The sequence below is a fragment of the Diabrotica virgifera genome, chromosome 10 (genome assembly GCF_917563875.1).
Source record: "Diabrotica virgifera virgifera chromosome 10, PGI_DIABVI_V3a".
Taxonomy (NCBI): domain Eukaryota; kingdom Metazoa; phylum Arthropoda; class Insecta; order Coleoptera; family Chrysomelidae; genus Diabrotica; species Diabrotica virgifera.
The window spans coordinates 42,266,339-42,286,063 of NC_065452.1; the positions used below are offsets into that span (position 1 = coordinate 42,266,339).

The 19,725-nt window shown below is 34.4% G+C and overlaps 1 protein-coding gene across 1 annotated transcript in view; it reads right to left on the reverse strand.

Annotated features, from left to right (window-relative positions):
* Positions 1-19,725, reverse strand: part of LOC126893421 (neurotrimin-like) — a 792,502-nt gene that overhangs the window by 362,690 nt on the left and 410,087 nt on the right. Inside the window, exon 2 of the mRNA XM_050663588.1 lies at positions 1,183-1,289. Within this exon, the coding sequence (XP_050519545.1) occupies positions 1,183-1,289 (107 nt within the window). The remainder of the gene's footprint in view (positions 1-1,182; positions 1,290-19,725) is intronic.

The following is a 19,725-nucleotide window of genomic DNA, read 5'->3' on the forward strand; positions in this document are numbered from 1 at the left end:
CTTGTTATCTACGAAATCAAGAAAGTGAGTTGCTGCCAGAATTAATATTATTTATTAAATATACGAAACTAAGTTATTGGCTGAATAAATTAAGTGTTATTGATTAATATACTCTAGTTATTTTCACAATTATTATTCAATCATTGTGACAATAACCAAATACATTAAAAAAATTAAATTGTTGTTACAACGAAATACTATTCAATAATCACTGTTTATCAATATTACGAACTAAATTTTTTGAGTGTAACCGTCAAAATAACACACAAGATAAAAAACATAATGCGTTGTGAAATAAAAAGAGGTGAAACTGCTCTTTAGACGTTAGCTAAGAGCTAGTTGACTTTGGTCATACCTATGACGTTAACGTGACATTAGCATGTTTTTAATTTTAAATAATTTTGACGGAGCTGTTAGAACGAATAGAATGAATTAGTTTGGAGGCGAGGTTACCGATAAATATATTAAAAACAAAGATTATGATTAATGAATTAATAATTTTACTTTAATTTTGAAAATACTTTTATTGAAAAACTAGTTTAAAAATTAAACATACACAGTTTTCCATTCCCTCAGGCAAAAAATTTTCAGCTACTACCTTGTCAAAGTACAGATTGCCATGATGGTCGCCAACATCCGAAACAGATAGGCACTACAAGAAGAAGACCTTGTCATATTATGACGTTTATTTGTGTCAGTCGAAAGAAAAACTATTGTAAATGGTCATGTTTTATAGGCTTATACCGATAATTTCCCAGCTCTGCTAGTTTCACCTCTTTTTACTTTTTATTGACAATGCATTATATTGTGTATCTTTTGCGTTATTTTTCCGGTTATTAGCGCGCTCATCACTGTATTTTATTTTTTATTTTTTTTTTTTCTTTAATGTTGTATTGATGTATAATTTTTACAGTGGGGTTATCTCATTTATTATTAATAAATAAATACATAAATAAATGTTTATTCAGTTTGAAATATACAACAAAAACTTTACTAAATTTCTAATAGCGATAAGCCAAAATATTCAACAGAAAACACGAAATTAATGAACCACCCTCTATACATAATATATTTTATTAAACATGAAAAGGGTCTTAAACAAGTGCCATGCCATAGTTTATCTCTTGAAACACACAGGACGGGACCGTAGCGAAAATCAAATAAGGAGTCATGTTGACTTACCTTGTACATTTGTAAATTCTTTACTGCGCAAGCAAATCTGATGTTCCTGCCTGCAGCTACGGTGATGTTCTGGATAACATCGGTGAACTCGGGTTCTTCCACAACCGCTGAAACAAGGGCGACATAATAATGAGACTGCTAAAACCTGTGTACGTTGTTATTTAACAGATAAAATTTAGCTCCGGTAGCTATTATAGTTGCCACTATTATTATCACGATTAACGTCAGGAATGGCACGAAAACTTGCAGTTTTTAGAAAGAATAATGACAAATGCTTGTTATTTCAGTAAGAGAACTGCATTCGCCTGAAATCAAGACCGATATTTTTATAACTAAGAAATCCACGATTTTTAGGTCTTTTTATTGATTTCTAGTGGAATGTTTTTTATTGAAATAAAATAAAAATAATAAATGAATAGCGTAAAACTTTGTGTTAATTCAATTTGGTATATTCTAAAATCTTCTAAATAAAAATCTAAAGAGCGAGATCTAAAGCTGGGTACTCACTTGAGCACGAATACGCATGAGGCAAGCCGAGGCCGCACCGAATGCCTCGAGTGGGAAAAAATGTATGAGGACACGCATCCCGCATGAGGACGCATGAGGCTTGCCGCAGCAGCTATCCATTTATTCGTCCTGAGGCAGCGAATATGTCGAACGAACAATTGTCTGCGGCTTGTGCTAGTTTTATAATTATTTATAAATCATTAAAAATTAAAAAACGTAAACAGCAGAGACAGAGATGGAAGAAATAACCAAATCCCTGAAAAATAGAAAATCCCCTGGTCCTGGTGACATCCCTGCAGAATTAGTGAAAGCCGGTACAGACAAACTCCAAGAACAGCTAAGAAAACTCTTTCAAGACTGCTTAAATGGTGCCGAATTACAAAAGAATGGAAATTATCTATCATCAACCATCCACAAAAAGGGCAGCAAGAATTAATGTGAAAATAACAGAGGAATTGCGGTAAACAGCACAATAAGTAGGATGTATGGGAAACTTATTAAGAACAAAATAGAAAAAAATGACTATAGAGATTACGAAGCAGAGGAGCAAGCTGGCATTAGAGCTGAGCGGTCCACAGTCGACCACCTGTACTCTATTACGCAAGTGATTGAAAAAAAATAGCCGTCAATAAAGAAGTTCACCTGGTATACGTAGACTTACAAAAAGCATATGACAGTGTGCCCCTCAGCAAACTATGGTCAACCCTACATCAAACCAGCATTAAACATGGTCTTATCAAAGCAGTCCAAAGTCTGTATAATGGAACGACTCGACTGCAAAAATTAAAACTGGATCAAGGATGTCTGAGGGATTTAAGGTCACGAAAGGGTTGAAGCAGGGTTGTTGTATTTTTTTTATTAAGTAAACCGCGTCAACCATGAAAGGTTATTGGCGGGGAAGAGTTGTACATAAAATCAGATATTTGCTTATAACAACTAATTACAATTGAGAACTTAAGCTTATTTTTATATTAGATTGTACAATTTAGTTAGTTTTGGAAACTTAGTCACTTTATCACATTTACTATAGTTCAGAGCACTTTTAAGATCACTTTTGTTGTTCTTTCTTCATTAGGTACTGGTGGGTTAACCTGGTATGTCCTATTCTCAAGCGGTGTTGTATGACTTGATCTCGTCGTTTTTGTGGCATTATCCCTTTTGGTGACAAATTTGGGTTGATGCGTTGTAGTTTGTTGTCGTCAAGTTTTTTTCATCTTTCGAGCCATATTCTCATTGAAAATTTTTTGATGATGTTTTGAATGTCGGAATGAGGAATTTCTAGGAGCTCTTTATCTGGTCTATTCGTATAGCAGGCTTCTTTAGCTTCCCGATCAGCTTTTTCATTACCTATTATGTCTACATGAGATGGAATCCAAACAAATTCTACCCGTTTATTCTTACTGTAAAGTTCGTCTAGATCAATTTTAATTTGGCCTAGTATTGGGTGGTTTGGGTAAACCCTTAATATTCCTTGTACTGCGTTTAAAGAATCTGTGAAAATGACTGCTTCCAATTTGGTCTGGTTTGATATATGTTGTAGGGCTTTAGATATGGCATACAATTCGGCGGAATATATGGAGTACTCCTTAGGTAGCTGGAACTGATGTTTAATTGTTTCGTCAACGAAAGCTGCGCCTACCGTTTTCATTTCAGAAGTTTTTGACGCATCTGTATATATTTGGTAATATCTTTTGTACTTGTCTTTAATCTCTTGAAACCGTTATAGAATTATATGTGATGAAGTATCAGATTTAGAATACAGTAGAAGATTTGTAGTACATTTGGGGAGTTTTATGGTCCAAGGAGGAGGGTAGTTTATTTCATTGGAAATAACTTTCGGAAAATTGAAACCTATGATTCTTTTACTAAATGATGCAGAAAGAAAGGGTTTTTGTTCAAAAATTAAATTAAAATTGTCAGAAAATGTGTAGGAGTAAGCAGGGTTATTAGAGTTTGCTAACTTTTTGTTTTTCTTTTCTTTATTTATCGTCGGAAGAAGTATTTTCCTGTGATGCGTCAGTATCTTCAGAGGTGTCATCCTGAATACTAAAATCTTGATTTATTTTACTAAGTAGTTTTTTCTTGATTCTTGTAATTCTAGATTTAATTGCTCTTTCGTTCAACATGGGATATATTTCAGTTAGCATATGTCCCAACCCGTGTATATCCTGTGTGTATTCTAGGGCCAGTTCTACTGGGGTGGAAGAACCGTGAACGTCTTCTAAGAATGCTAGTAATTGGGTGTAATTTAGTACATATGGTGGTGATGCATCCTGGATAAATTGTTTGACTGGTTGTAATAATGACTCAATATTAGTAGTTTCTGAAGTGGATTTGTCTAATTTGGTAATTTTCTTCTTCTTTTTAATTTGCACTGGTTTTGGTTTCGTGAATTCTGTTGGTATAGTTTCTGTAGGAGTGGAGCAAGTTGGGGATGACACTTCCGAGTGAGATCGTTTATTTTTATTATCGGTATCAGTGCTGACTTGAGCATCCATTTCTTCTCGAGATTCGTCATTTACATGTGTAATTTGATTTTGTTCGGAGCTAGTAGATGATATTTGTGGAAGAAAATTTTCCTCCGTTTGTGGCTTTTGAGTATTTTGTGGATAAGAGGGATTTGAGGTACAGTCCGAGGAAACGCGAGTTTGGTGGCATTTGTAACAAGTTAGTTTATCGGAAAGAAAAATTCGGTACGAAATATTTTCAAAATCAATTAGGACGGAGTCGGGTACAGTAAAATTGTCTGTAGGTGCAAAGTAAACTTGTCTTCGAAAACTAAGTACATGGCTGTATTGCGGGTCTTGTATTCCAGCTCTAAGGAACGAAATCGGAGACATTAATTTAAAACCAAGATTGATTAAAGAGTGTTCGATTATGTTATGGGGTATAGATGGACATACTTGGGATAGAACTAATCTATTAGCGGGTGTAATTAGTTTACGTGCTTTGATTGTATGTTCTCCTATCTTAATTTCACCATGTTGACTTAGAAAATCATCTAGAGTTGTATGCTTGAAAGGTAGATGCATATTCTTCCGTTTGACATTTTGGATGAGAACAGTACATTTTTTGGATGAACTATAGTCCCTACTGCAATGGTGTACCCTTCTGTTCTTATTCCGTCTACTGCCGGTAAAATTATGGCCTGATTTTTTGTTGGGAATTTTGTTAATTGTTGTTGTTTAGTTATGGTAGAATAAGTAATTTTATGCTGATCGGGATTAATTGATGGACCCCTGTAGTCAGAAGTACCACCTGCTATTTTGTCAAATTTGACTTTCTATCTTTTTTTAAATTTAAATTGAACTTTCATTTCAATAATTTTAATTTGGGTAGGTCCCACTCTGTTTATTGAAAAGTAAATAGTCGATCTAGCAACTAGCAAGATAATGCCAACAGTTGAAACTAGTTTTTAAATAATTAATGAATACGAAATATAAATAATGTTCTTCGTATGTATATAAAAACAATGCTTGTAATCAAACTACCGCAAATTTGGAAACTGTACTTACAGCTATTAACAGATCACTGTACACTGCTTCTATATATTTCGGTTTAATATTTAAATTTACAATGTCTCTTCTCAAAACTATAAAAGTTGTGGAGCTCAAACTATCTCGACTTTTCTACCTGAATTTTCAGGACCGGATCGGTTGTTGTATTTAGCCTACCCTTTTTAAAATTTATCTGGAACAATCACTCAAGCTGTGGAAAAGAAAATGTAAGGGCATGGGAATCCCTCTCAATGACGACACAACACTATACACTTTATGTTTCGCTGACGACCAAATTCTGATTGCTCAGGATCATGACGTCTTGAGTTACATGACGCGGAAGCTAATAGAAGAATATAACAAATGGGGTCTCGAAGTCAACATTAAGAAAACTGAAGCCATGTGTATTGGAGGAACAAAGCAGTCCATTACATTAGACGATGGAGTAGAAATTAAACACTGCGATGATTACAAGTACCTGGGCATGAAGATAACTCAAGATGGAACACTCGATGCTGCTATAAAAGACAGAAACATACAGGGTAGAAAAGCCATATCCATGATGAACGGTATTCTGTGGGACCCGACAATATCTAAAGCGAACAAACAGCTCATATACAATAGCATACTTAAAGGTATAATCACATATGTCAGTGAAGTTTGGCCACTGAAACAAAGAACGGAGAAAATGTTACTAGTAACAGAAATGGACTTCTGGAGAAGAGCAGCAGGCAAATCAAGAAGAGATCGGATACCAAATGAGAGAATACGAGAAATGATGGGAGTCACACATACAATAATTGATGACATAAAAACAAAACAACTAGTATGGTACGGCCATGTACAGAGAATGCCAGATGACAGGATCCCTAAGCAGATTTTGGCATGGACACCACAAGGGAGAGGAAAAAGAGGAAGGCCGAGAAGAAGCTGGAGGGAGGGAATTGAAAAAGGACTAGAGGAAAGAGAAATCCCACCAGGTATATGGTTAAATAGAGAAGAATGGCGGTTAGGAGTCGGAAGGCGTCGGAGAACGCTGTAAAACGATAGTAGTAGTAGTAGTGCCGCGCCTCGGATGACGTCCTCACTAACTGCCTCGTACGACCTCGGCTTGCCTCATGCGCGATTGTGCTCAAGTGAGTACCCAGCTTAAAAGTACTGGAAAGCATCAACAAATGCTTTTAGGGTCTTGATCTCAATGAAGGGAAACCCCCAATCTGCACCTTCACGTGGTAGAAGATGGGAAACACTTAAGTAGATAGCTTAGGCAAGGCGCTCACCAACGTGGCAACAAAATGAAGTCCAAGCATTCAACTTTATTCTTAGGAATGACGTAAGGGCACCCTCTTGTCCTGAGGAAGAGAAATCATCCCCGAAGGCGGATGAACGATATCCCGTCGTCTACGGCATAGGATGCGGAAGGCAAGTGCGAAACCATCACATTAAATTTCCAAGATAGTTAATATGGCAAGTCAACATCAAAACAGTCCCCGGCAGGCGTTCAATCGTCAAGGGGTGCTAAAAATCCCCGGGAGTAAACTTAAGATTGCTACGTAGAATGTTCTTCTTCTTCTTCTTCTGGTTCCTATCCGTTTCGGATGTTGGAAATCATATTGGCAAACATAACCTTGCTCGCTGCGGCTCGAAACAGTTCCATTGAGGTTTTCTTAAACCATGTTCTCAAATTCAGCAGCCATGATATTCTCTTTCTATCGGGTCCACGCTTACCTTTGACTTTACCTTGCAATATGGACTGCAGCAGGGAGTAACTGTGCTGATTTCTCATAACGTTTTATGCGTTTTATGGTAAAAACAATCTCCGGTTGCTTCTTCATCCTTCCTAGGACATCCTTGTCCGTGATCCTTGCTGTCTATGATACTCTCAGCATTCTTCTATAAAACCACATCTCAAATGCTTTAAATTTTTTAATAGTGGTGTCTGTAAGCGTTCATGCCTCCGCTCCGTACAACAATACAGAGAAAACGTAACATCTCAAATGTCTCATTTTTGTATCTAGGGATATATTGTGGCTTTTGAAGATGGAGCTCATTTTGTTAAAGACCGTTCTTGCCTTTCCTATGCGGCATTTTATTTCCTGTACATTGCTCCATTGCTCATTTATAATAGTTTCCAGGTAGCAATACTGTTTTACGCGCTCTATATGCGTTCCATTAATGTAAAGATGAGCCCAGTTTATATTCTCCTTGCCGGTAATAGTTTGTTTTGTTTACTAAGTATTAATGTTTAGTCCGTACTGTTGACTGTACTCGTTGGTTCTATCTATTAGCATCTGAAGTCCCTCTAAACTATCTGCTATCACCATGGTGTCGTCGGCATATCTAATATTTATATCTAATATCTATATCTAATATCAGATACAGAAATTTTCAATTCAAATCCACGTGTGAACTTAAACCTCAAACTCAAACACTCTAACCTGTTACTCTAACGTACTTGCCAGACGCAGCTTACACGTTTTGAAATTTACCGGTTCATGTAATTGACTTTTTGACAGATGACTTGGAACATTACTTTAATTATATGGTCAACGTCCTAACCAACAGTCATCCATAATCTTTAAAAATATTGAAAAATCTTCCCAAATAGAACCAATGTATTCGTTTCAGTTACTAGAACATCCTACATAATTTAATATTACAACTATAAACTGTATACACGGTACAGTACATACATTTTCGTGTATAAATAAAACCTAAACATAATAATTAAAATCCAAATATTGTATATTACGTCAACAACAAACTCAAACACACCTGAATCTCATTTAGACACTCATTCTGACTAACAGTACACACTCCCACACACACTAAAAAATTTTAAAAATAATTTGTTGATAAAAATAAAACATGAATAAACCACAAATACACTTAACTTCAATAAACACAGTTTTTTTTAAATAAAACACACTTTCACATAAAAATTAATATAGATAAAATATACACATATTATACATACATACATAAAAATAGATAAAATTCAAATATAAATAAATAGTAACGGAACACTAATACACTAGACTACAACATACACGAAAAATAACCCAAACATCCACACCAACAATTTATACACAATCATACAGACAAACTAAAATTTTTGATAAAAATAAAATATATATTTAGTGTATATTTTGTGATGAATGACTTTTGGTTGCACCACCATCACATATATTTTTAAGTATTATAATCTAAAAATTGCCTAAAGTGTTTTGTGACAGCAAACTCATAAAACTTAGAGACTGCACAAGGTACCATCTGTCAAATGCCAACTGTCATTGCTAATTATTTCTGACTGGAAAATTTTTCCTATACTTTTAAAATTTAATAAATAAGGAATTTTCTCCTTGAAAACTCACAGTTGGCAATCTAGGTAATGTACTCCTTTACAAATTTGATATATGTGTTGTTTGTCCTTTTTCGTTTGTGCAGTTAAGTAACATCTTTGTTTTTGTAAAATATTTTTTGTAAGTTTTTTTTTTCGAGCATTGCACAAAACTAGCTACATAAAATCTCACATACATACATCACAATTAAGTGAGATAAAAGTTAGAACACCTAGGCAACCAAAGAACATATTCAGAAGAACATATGAGCTTGAAATCTAATAATACACAAGGGCTTTTTTGTTACAATCCTAACATCAGATTGTACACTGTATACTTCTTATACTGATATGTAAATACCAATAATTATTATTATTAATACTTTATATATCATAATACTGACTACAACAGTTGACATCAGATTAGTACTGGTCTGTTAGAACACCTTTGTGACACCTTATGTGTTTTATTATTCATTACATTTTGTTAAACTTAACACCTATAACTAAACCTAGGGCAACTGTATTTTGACACAGCTTCATTTATTTTTTAGCTTTGTTCAGTTTCTAGGGGGCCTGATGATGGCGTACAAATTATAAACGCCGAAACCGGTCGCCCAAAAACTGTAGTTAATAAAACCCTCAAAAAGATTATGAGCATTAGACCCACTATTTCATAACATATCGAATATTGTTTACTCTTTCTCCATTTAGAAGGATGCCTTCGTCTACTTCGTATAGAGCCTCGTTAAAAATTCTCTCTAAGTACATATTAAATATCAACGGCGATAGGATACATCCCTGTCTAACTCCACATAGTATTTTTCATATATGCTATCTGAGTAGGGTCATTCCAAAGTGAGTCTTATCCATTTTTTATAAAAATTAAGTTGGCCCTAAATATCGCTGTAACATTGATTTTGACATACTATTATAACAAAATACTGTTGCAAATCGCTTCTTGTTCTATATAAAATAAGTCTAAATATTGCGTATCTTTCCAAAATGCGCGTTATCCACGAGCAGTGTCATCTCAAAGCGAACCTTATCCTTTCCAGCCAATGGCTGCCTCCGATTTTTAGCCACGTGATCGTTTTGACGTTTTACCTTGCGTGATTAGGTTAGGTTATTTTACTGTTTATTATTGAAAGAGTGTAAAGTCTTTATACTTAATTAGTGAAGTAAAACCTAATTATTGTTCTTACCGACAAAGTATGTGTTTAATATTTTAAACTGTTATGGAAGAAGCACTTAAAGAAGTACTAAAAGGTTGTGGCAGAAAGAAGGTTTCTAATCCAAAACTGTGGGCAAAAATACAAAAAAAAATAACAGGTAAAGATGCTTTATTAATTTACTGTCAAATCTGTGCTATAAATAACTAGTAATTCGATAAAACTGTTTATTTAAGTATTATTTTTTTCTGTATTGCTTATATCAATCAAATCGATCGTTTGTTTCAGATACGCAGCAAAAAAGATTACTGCGAAAGTTATTTTCCAGAACCTGCTGAATTAAGAATTTAATAATTAAAAAATGTGTTTAGTGTTTTTGTTTTTTAGCTTATGTGACCATAACATTATTGTTATTTTAGCCAAAATCTGTTTTAGCTATAAGATTATTGTTTCGAATAAAAATATTCGTTCACACTACTTCCTTTGTCTACATTATCGTTATTTCAAAAAGCGTCTTATCCACTGCGTTGTTCCAAAGTGCGTCTTATCCAAATTATATTTAGTTTTTTTGAGCTAATCACGCAAAAACGATTTGAAAAACCTTAACGTATACTAATGTTATGAATTATTAATGAACACTAAAAAGTTTCATACAAAAAGAACCATCAGATAATAAAAAAATGGTTTTTTCTAATTCTTCAACATTTTTCTCGAAGGGATAAGATTCACTTTGGAATGACCCTACGTCAGTCTTTGGAATCTGGAAGCAGATTCTGCTTCTTTTAAAAAATGTGAATCATCTTTTGGTGTTGAACTCTGTCAAATGCCGTAGAATGTTAAGACATTATATAGAGCAGAAAGCAGGTAAGCTAGCAAATGCTGAAAACGAGATGAGACGAATGAAGTGACACATACTTGGTATGTGCGAGGTGAGATGGAAAGGAGATAGACATGTGGATACAGTAACTGAAAACCGATTCTATTGTGCAGGCAAAGATGATGATGCTCAGTCAGGTGTAGGAGTATTGGTAACAGCATCGATGAAACAGCACACGAAGGGTTTTCTGCCAGTGAGCGGCAGATTAATGAGTATCATTTTAAATGGATAACCATTCGACATCAATATAATACAGATATACGCACCAATGCGTAGACAGCATAGACGAAGATATTGAGATTTTCTATTCCGATACTGAAAATATCAAAAAACAGATAAAATCAGACGACATCGACATATATATGGGAGATTGGAATGCCAAATTAGGAGAAGAAAAAGTCTAATGAGTCACCGACCATCGACCATCGGTTTAGGAACCAGGAACAAACGAGGCACACGCTTTGTTGAATTTTGGCAAGAGGACAACCTGGTGGTTCTTACCACATTTTAGAAATTACCTAAAAGACATCTGTATACATGGCGGTCTCCTCAAGACTGCGAAAGAAGGCGCAGCATAGATAGGAGAAGAAGAACAAAAGGTTGTGACATAAATTCAAACCAAGTATAAATGTACCCAAGTTGTGACATAAATTCAGACCATAATCCTGTAGTCGCAACTATCCGAAAATAAAACAAAAAAGAGTAGACAAGGCTAAACCCAGTCAGAGAATAGCATGGAGTAGTGCTGACCAAGGAAAAAACAGATGCATGAAGACATGGTAGACACTCAGTTAGAGTCTAGGACAATAGGTCCCACTAAGGAGAAGAAAATAAGAGAAAACATTGACGACATGTGGGGGAAAATTAAACACTGTCTTGGATGCAGCAAACCGAAGTATACAGAAATAAAACCGTAAAGAAAGAATATCATGGATAACAAACGAAATATTACAAATTATGGAGAGGAGACGAACGGTAACACCTAAGTGGACAGTTCGATGTAAATATCAGGATCGAAATGTTTTCTTTGAATTTGAATAAAAGTCGAAGATGAACTAACTGACCCAATTGAAGCTGGCAATGGGATAATACAGGGGATTCTTTGAGTCCTTTATTGTTCAACCTAATCATGGACAAAATAATTAAAAAAGTAAGAACTAAAAAAGGATACCCAATGGGAGAAAAACAACTTAAAATAATTGGCTATGCGGACGATGAAATCTCTCAAAGTGAAGATGATTTACAACGTATGCTGCACGAATTTAACATAACTACCAGAAAATTAGCATGTTAATTTCCCCAAAAAAGACAAAATGCATGGCTATAACAGCAGATCCAATAAGATGTAAATTGGAGCTGGAAGGTCAGATAATAGAACAAGTGATGGAGTTTAAATACGTAGGCATCACAATATCTAGCTACGGAAGGCTCGAAACAGAAGTGGAAGATCAAGTGAATAGAGCAAACACAGCCGCAGGTTGCCTGAATGACACAATATGGAGAAATAAAAATATCGGAAAAGAAATGAAAGTCATCAGATCAATAATGATATATGCGGCAGAAACACGACCCGACACAAAGAGGACAAAAAGATTGCTCGAAACAGCGGAGATGAAAACCCTTCGAAAAATCGATGGTAAGACTCTATGGGACAGAGCTAAAAGTGAAGATATACGATGGAGATGCAAGGTGGATAACATTAATAACTGGGTAAGAAAGAGAAGAAAAGAATGGAATGACCACATAAGACGAATGACAACAAATAGGGTAGTCAGGACAGCGAGAGACGGTTCCCCAATAGGAAGACGATCAGTGGGAAGACCACGAAAACGATGGAACGACAACTTACTAGAGGCACATTGAAAAAACAGACAGAGTCATGTCTATACAAAAAGAAAAAGAAGAATAAGAATTGTTTTCTAATGCCCTTTTTTCCGATTCTTCTCGATCGACGATGGTAAATAAATGGTTGAAGTGTGAAGTACGAATGTGGTTTTATTGACAGCTACTGATAATTACACTATAGTTGTTGGTGAGGTAACTTTCTATAATAGACTGCCATTGATGACAGTTACTGATAATTACACTCTAGTGACGTAACTTCAAACAATGACTTACGCACTTGATAACGAGTTAACTATTCTAAATAGACTGCCACTCAAAATAGTCCCTTTGGCTAATTTATAATCTTATCAAAATATACAAATCATCAATAACTTGGGTGGTAACAAGAACAATGAAATCAATGGAAAAATCCCAATAGTTGGCTGTATACCATAGTTTAAAAACCTATACAGAAGTAAAAACTTCAAATTGTATTTTGGTATAAAATAGTTTATTTAAAACTTCTAAAAGTCATCCACATGGATTGCAAAACCTTTTCGTTCTGAACAGAACATCTTCAGTGCATTCCGCAAAGTAGTTGTAACTAGCACACCAATGAAGGTGGTAACTTCAAAATATATGGCTTACATTATACCTTATGATAAAATATTATGACTACAAGTCGATGTTACTAGATTAAAATATGTATGTGCCTAAAGAGCAACATGCTTCCCTGCTCGAAAAAACTAGGTACTTGCCATTTGAATTAGCACAGACCAACTGGTTGGTCATGGTTGAATTAGCACAGACCAACTGGTTGGTCTGTGCTAATTCAAATGGCAAGTACCTAGTTTTTTCGAGCAGGGAAGCATGTTGCTCTTTAGGCACATACATATTTTAATCTAGTAACATCGACTTGTAGTCATAATATTTTATCATAAGGTATAATGTAAGCCATATATTTTGAAGTTACCACCTTCATTGGTGTGCTAGTTACAACTACTTTGCGGAATGCACTGAAGATGTTCTGTTCAGAACGAAAACGTTTTGCAATCCATGTGGATGACTTTTAGAAGTTTTAAATAAACTATTTTATACCAAAATACCATTTGAAGTTTTTACTTCTGTATAGGTTTTTAAGAACAATGAACTTTCAAACTACAGTTGATTCAAGCTATTGCAAAACTTAGGAAGTTCAAATAGAAATACCACGATTTGGCAAATTATTTAGGTTGCAAAAGGTTCACTGGAGTCTAATAATTAAAATATTACTCGATGTGTTTCCCAATGTTTCAATTATACACAGTGAAACTGTAAAAATTTAGGAAGTTAAGAATAATGTGAGATTACAAATTAAGGGATTAATTTGAGATTGAACACTAAGTGATAATGCTGTCAGGAAATTTACCTACCTCTTTAATATTATATTATATGAACATGGCACTCTACCACATGACTGGCTAACATCCACATATGTTGTAGCCGTTCCTAAAAAAAAAAAAACAAAAAGCAAGGAAAGGTGAAGACCACCGAACGGTATTTATAATGAGTCATGCCGTTAAGATTTTTATGCGAATAATTGATAACCGAGTTAACGATAATTGTGAAGAATATCTGAGTGGTTCTCAATATGGTTTTAAACCGGTCACTCACGATACTGCGGAGTTGTTCAATTTTGTCGAGTTCAACTAATTGACAAAAATTTTCATCGTGTGTGACCGTGCATCCAACGAAGTCGTTACAATTTTACCACAGAGAAACTGGTTTCTATACTGCAGTACTGCAGAATTGATATCATCGACGATTTTTGTCGAACAACACCGCAGTATCGTGAGTGGCCGGCTTTAGAAAAGATACAGGCACCAGAGAAGCAATTGTGGCATTAACACTGATGGCAGAAAGGTATTTTGAGGTTCAAATGCGGCTGTATGTGTGCTTTGTCGATTATAGAAAGGTCTTTGACGGCATTAAATATGGAAAATTGATTGAGGTGCTAAAATAAGTAAAGTTGGACGGACACGATATAGCTATCATAAGTAATACAAACTAGAACCACACAGGATGTGTTCGAACAGAGAATGGAAACACTAATTACATAAACATAGAACGAGGAGTGCATCAAAACACTTTTGCATTTTGTTCCACCTATTATGTAATGTATATGCCGAATATGTAATCAGAGCTTCTCTTAAAGATCGCCCTGAAGGTGCCATAATTAATGGAATCATCATTAACAATGTAATATATTAACTATTTAGATGGGAAATAAGCCACAATTAAATTGAAAAAAAATAATTTTATTAACGTTTCGACTCCCAAATCGGGTGTCGTTGTCAAAATACAAAATACTACTAAATTAAACAAAAATGTTGTTCCTTAGTAAAAAATTCTTCTAATAAATTATTTAATCTGACTCATTTATATCGCCAATTTAGACATATTTTATACATTTTAAAGTAGAAGACTTTAAAATGAAATTTCCAATATTTATGAGTTGCATTTCTGGGACGACTTTACTGAAAGATAGTTCATTAGATCACATGAAATCAACCCCAACTCAAGAATATCCGCCACAAAAAAAATTATAGCATGTGATCTGTCTTTAAAAAGACAACCAAATGCAACGGTGATATTAAAATTCTCGCGTTAGTGATTCCATAGTAAATCACGAGGGAAAACCAGGAAAAAACCTCGTGATACTATCCCGACATCGTAAGTGTTTGATCTTACATTTAGTTTACTCTCAAAACTAATACCAAATTCTGACTTTAATATATAATATATATGTTATTTAATTATAAGTAATATTAATAATACATAGATATACAAAGTAATAAATAGATAATTAATACTAAAATATAAAATATGTACTCGATATGTTATTGGCTTACTTATCGTTGTATTTTCTTTCTATTGACTTCCTCTTTCAGTATGGGTAACCACATCCTACTGCATTCTACCGAGGAATTTGCGACACAATTGGTTTCATTCAGCATAATTAGAGCCGCTTCTTTGATTTTTCTCTTTTTACTATCTGTTTCTTTCAGGACTATACTTGAATCTCTCCACTGAACATGGGCGCCCATATAAAAATTTTCAGGGGGGGGGGCAAACGTGAAGATGTTACACAATTTTGTATTCTTTGGATGACAATATATACCTAGTTTAAAGCACCCGAAAGGCTAGGGGGGGCCACGGCCCCCACCTGCCCATGGGTATGGGCGCCCATGCCACTGAACTCTATGTTCACTAGCCCATGCGTGTTGACATATTTGAGATCTATCAAATTCTCTATTTTTAATATGACTGATGTTCACTTATTCTAACGGTTAATGGTCTTGAAAGTTTCACCTAAATAAAATTGTTCGCATTCACAAGGTATTTTATAGATACAATTCTTTGTTCTTTCGTGTTCATTGTTAGGTAGTTTTAGATAGAATAGATCTCAATGTGTTTGTTGTTTTGGATGTTGTTGAAATGTTGAATTTATTTCCTATTGTTTTAAGTCTATCGGATAGTCGTTCTAAGTTGTTCTGTTCCATTCGATCCAATCTTGACACTTCCTTATTTATAAACGATAAAGGATAATCATTTTTTAATAAAACAGATGTTAACAATTGTTTTTCTTCTAAAAATTAATTTTCGTCAGAACAAGTAATCTTGGCTCTACCATATAAGGATTTAATTATTCCCTTTTTAACGTTGATGTTGTGATTTGATTTGTAATTGAGATATCTGTTTTGGTGTGTGTTGGTTTTCTATACACTTGAGTCTCATATCCAGTATCTTTCTTTGAGACTAAAACATCGAGGAAAGGCAGGGTGTTATTATATTGCTTTTCCATTTTAAATTTTATTGTCTCTTCTTGATCGTTTATAATATTAAGGAATGTATCCAACAATTCTGATCTATAAGGCCATATTGAAAGCACATCATCTTCATATCTCAACCATACTGTGGGTTTTAAATTTTGTTTAGAAATGATATTAGTTTCGAAATCCGCTATAAATATATTAGCCAATAATGGAGATAAAGAAGAGCCCTTTGCTAGACCAAAATTTTGTTTATACACTGAGCGGCACAGAAAATTGCCACCCCACCAAATGGGTAATTTTTGATGTCGTGCATTTTCTAAATCTATTGTCCGATTTAAGTGATTTGTTTAACATTTTATAGCCCCATTCTTTAACAATGTCGCTGTAATAAAATTATTGCTAGACAGGTTAATGATCATTGTATACCGGGTATACCAATCAAACTGTGTTTTATTCTCAAAGTTCACCACACCCTGTGTAATATTCTAGCATTTAAAAAATATTTAAATTAAAACCCAACTATAGCCGCAAGTTTTCTTAACATCCTGTTTTTTGATTCATTCGCTTATGTTGGATAATAAAAAAGTTAGGTACTTTAACCACTAGCCATGTTCTTCATTAATACAGGGTGTTTCTAAATAAGTGCGACAAACTTTAAGGGGTAAAGCTGCATAAAAAAATAATGGCCGTTTGCTTTATAAACACATGTCGGCAAATGCTTCGTTTCCGAGATACTGGATGTTGAATTATTTTCTTACAAACTGACGATTTATTTATTGCTCTAAAACCAGTTGAGATATGAAAATGAAATTTGGTAGGTTTTAAGATACAGTTATTGCACATTTTTTGACATGTAATTAAGGATTTTATATTCTCCATTGGCACGCATACGGGTAATATGACCGGATAATATGTCCGGGTAATGTAGAATTCATTATTTAGTTGAAAATTGGTATTATTAGTACATAATGTCAATAACTCCATTATAGCGGATACATTTAGTTTTGTCCTAGTTGTCAATGTGTTATCATTATTGTCAATGTGTCAATGTAATATATTATGCCGATGATACCGTAGTATTACCGGAAACAGAAGATTAACTAAAAATATTGATGAACATTATCAGAAGAAAGTCACAGGCTGGGCTTGGGCGTTAACTTTTACAAATGCAAAAATTATGGTATTCAACAAAAACTCCCATGAACAAATTACACCCAAGATACAAATAAATGGTATCACCCTTCAGAGTTCTCAAATTTTCATATACCTCGGCAGAGAGCTAAATAGTCAACTAGACCATTAAAAAAAAGAAATTTGATGACGCATTGAACTAGCAAGGTCTGGTTTCATGAACATATGTGTAAAATGCTCTGTAACCTCAAGCTATTAGTCACAATAAGATTGAGATGAGTAGAGTGTTATGTGTGGTCTATATTACTATATGGCTGTAAAACCTGGATATTAAAACAGTATGACGTCAACAAACTGAATGAATGACCAGCAGAACTATGAATGAAGAATTACTGAAAAGAATGAACACACGTCCTCAACTGGTCTATACCATCAAAATTAGAAAGACGTCTTATCTAGGACACATAATGCGCCATAGGAAATTTGACTAGCTCCAGGTAATATTAGAATGCATCATCGAAGGTAAAAGGGGTGTAGGAAAAAAAATCTTGGCAACGAAACTTCAGATATTGGACCCACACAACAGGAAATGACTTAATCGATCAAGCCCAGAACAGAGAGACTTGCTATATTGATCCCCAACCTCAATAGAGAAGGCACTTAGGAGGAGGAGGATATTTTCGACATTCATCCACTGTTCTATAGACAAATTTGAACTAATTTAATATAATTAACTAATATGAAAATATCTAATGTCTAATTTCAGCCCCTCTTTTCACTAGTAGGAGTATTTACAAGATCAGACTGAATAAAGTAATCATAACGAATATTAACGAATAACAAATAGTCGATTATTAACATTAAAGCTATATTTAACGTTGCCCTCTTAAAAATGGTAGCTCGCCATTTAATGGCGAAGGCGAACAAATAATTCGCAAAGTGACATGTTCTCCATATTGAAGACGACAAGCTCTCTGCGGGTTCGAGGGTGGATATCCTTGTCAAATAATCTCCGTGATGTGCCTTCACTGCCATAAATATATATTTAGAAAACTTGAACATTGTGTATTCATCGCAGGTACATGCACGAGCGTAGTTATAGAGCGGAATTACTTATAAGAATGAAATTAAGTCTTTGATGTTTTATTATATTTCTCTACTGTAACAGAAACTTTTTAAAGGAATGTAGTATTGACGGCAATAAAAGACAAACACAAAATTTTATACAGTTAATTGAAATGTCAAGAGATTTAAGGCATTCATAGAATTCCATCATAAATACACACTCTTTCCTTGAGACGCAGAAAACAACCTTGCAAGCAGGATGAACTACTCAACAATATGAGAATTCAAAAGGCAAGGAATAACGACGTTGGTTATTGTTTGGTTATATGAAAAGCAAAGAAGACAAATTCAAGTGCACTGAAAAATTATAAGCAACCATAACTATTTGTAGAGATACCTGGTATGTAATGTAAGTATCAGAGGCGCATGTTACCAAAAGTAAAGAGATCGTATTGATTCATGGAGTGATTCCCACTGACTGGGTCAAGTTCATCTTTGTCACAATACCTAAAAAACATAATAAACTATTTCAAATGGGAAATAAGCCACAATTCTACCAAAAAAATGAATTTATTAACGTTTCGACGCCCAAGTCGGGTGTCGTTGTCAAAATACAAAATAATTTATTTTGACATATATATATATTATTTATATAAATATATATATATATAAATAATTTTATGATCTGCTTTCTCTTACTTTTATATTAATTAGTATTTATTTAATTAATTATTCAATTGTCGCAAAGCATACATAAAAAATTAAGAAAAAATCTCAGGGTGCCTTTTTGTCAAAAAAAACTAAATTATCTTAGGTTATACTTATCCTTTCTCGTGCTCTTCCTTGTTGATTATGTTAGGCTACCAATCAAAGCCCTCTCCGTTCTCAGCATCAATCCAGCATCATACCAGCAACTATTTCTCCAAAACATGAGCCAGGCCTCTTTTGACCAGTACTCGTTCATTAAACTCCAAAACTCTCTCCTTTCTTTCTCACAATAATAATCTCATGAGACCCAAGTATCTTTTTTACTTGGTGTCACAAATAATTTTAATAACTATAGTTCTTGTAACTTACTCTCTTGGACTTTACAGAATCTAAGAGGTTTTTCTTATCAATTTGACTTGTCTCTCGTTCCACCTTTCAGCTACTGTTCACTATCAGACAACCACTAGTACTTGCTTCTGAACTATTCACGAAAACTTTTGACTGCTCTTCTCGGATGTCGGTCACATAATAATCTCCTTTTCCAAACTGTGTGAACATTCAAACCTCTCTCTCCCCATTCCAAATTGCCAAGCCAAGCAGAAACATT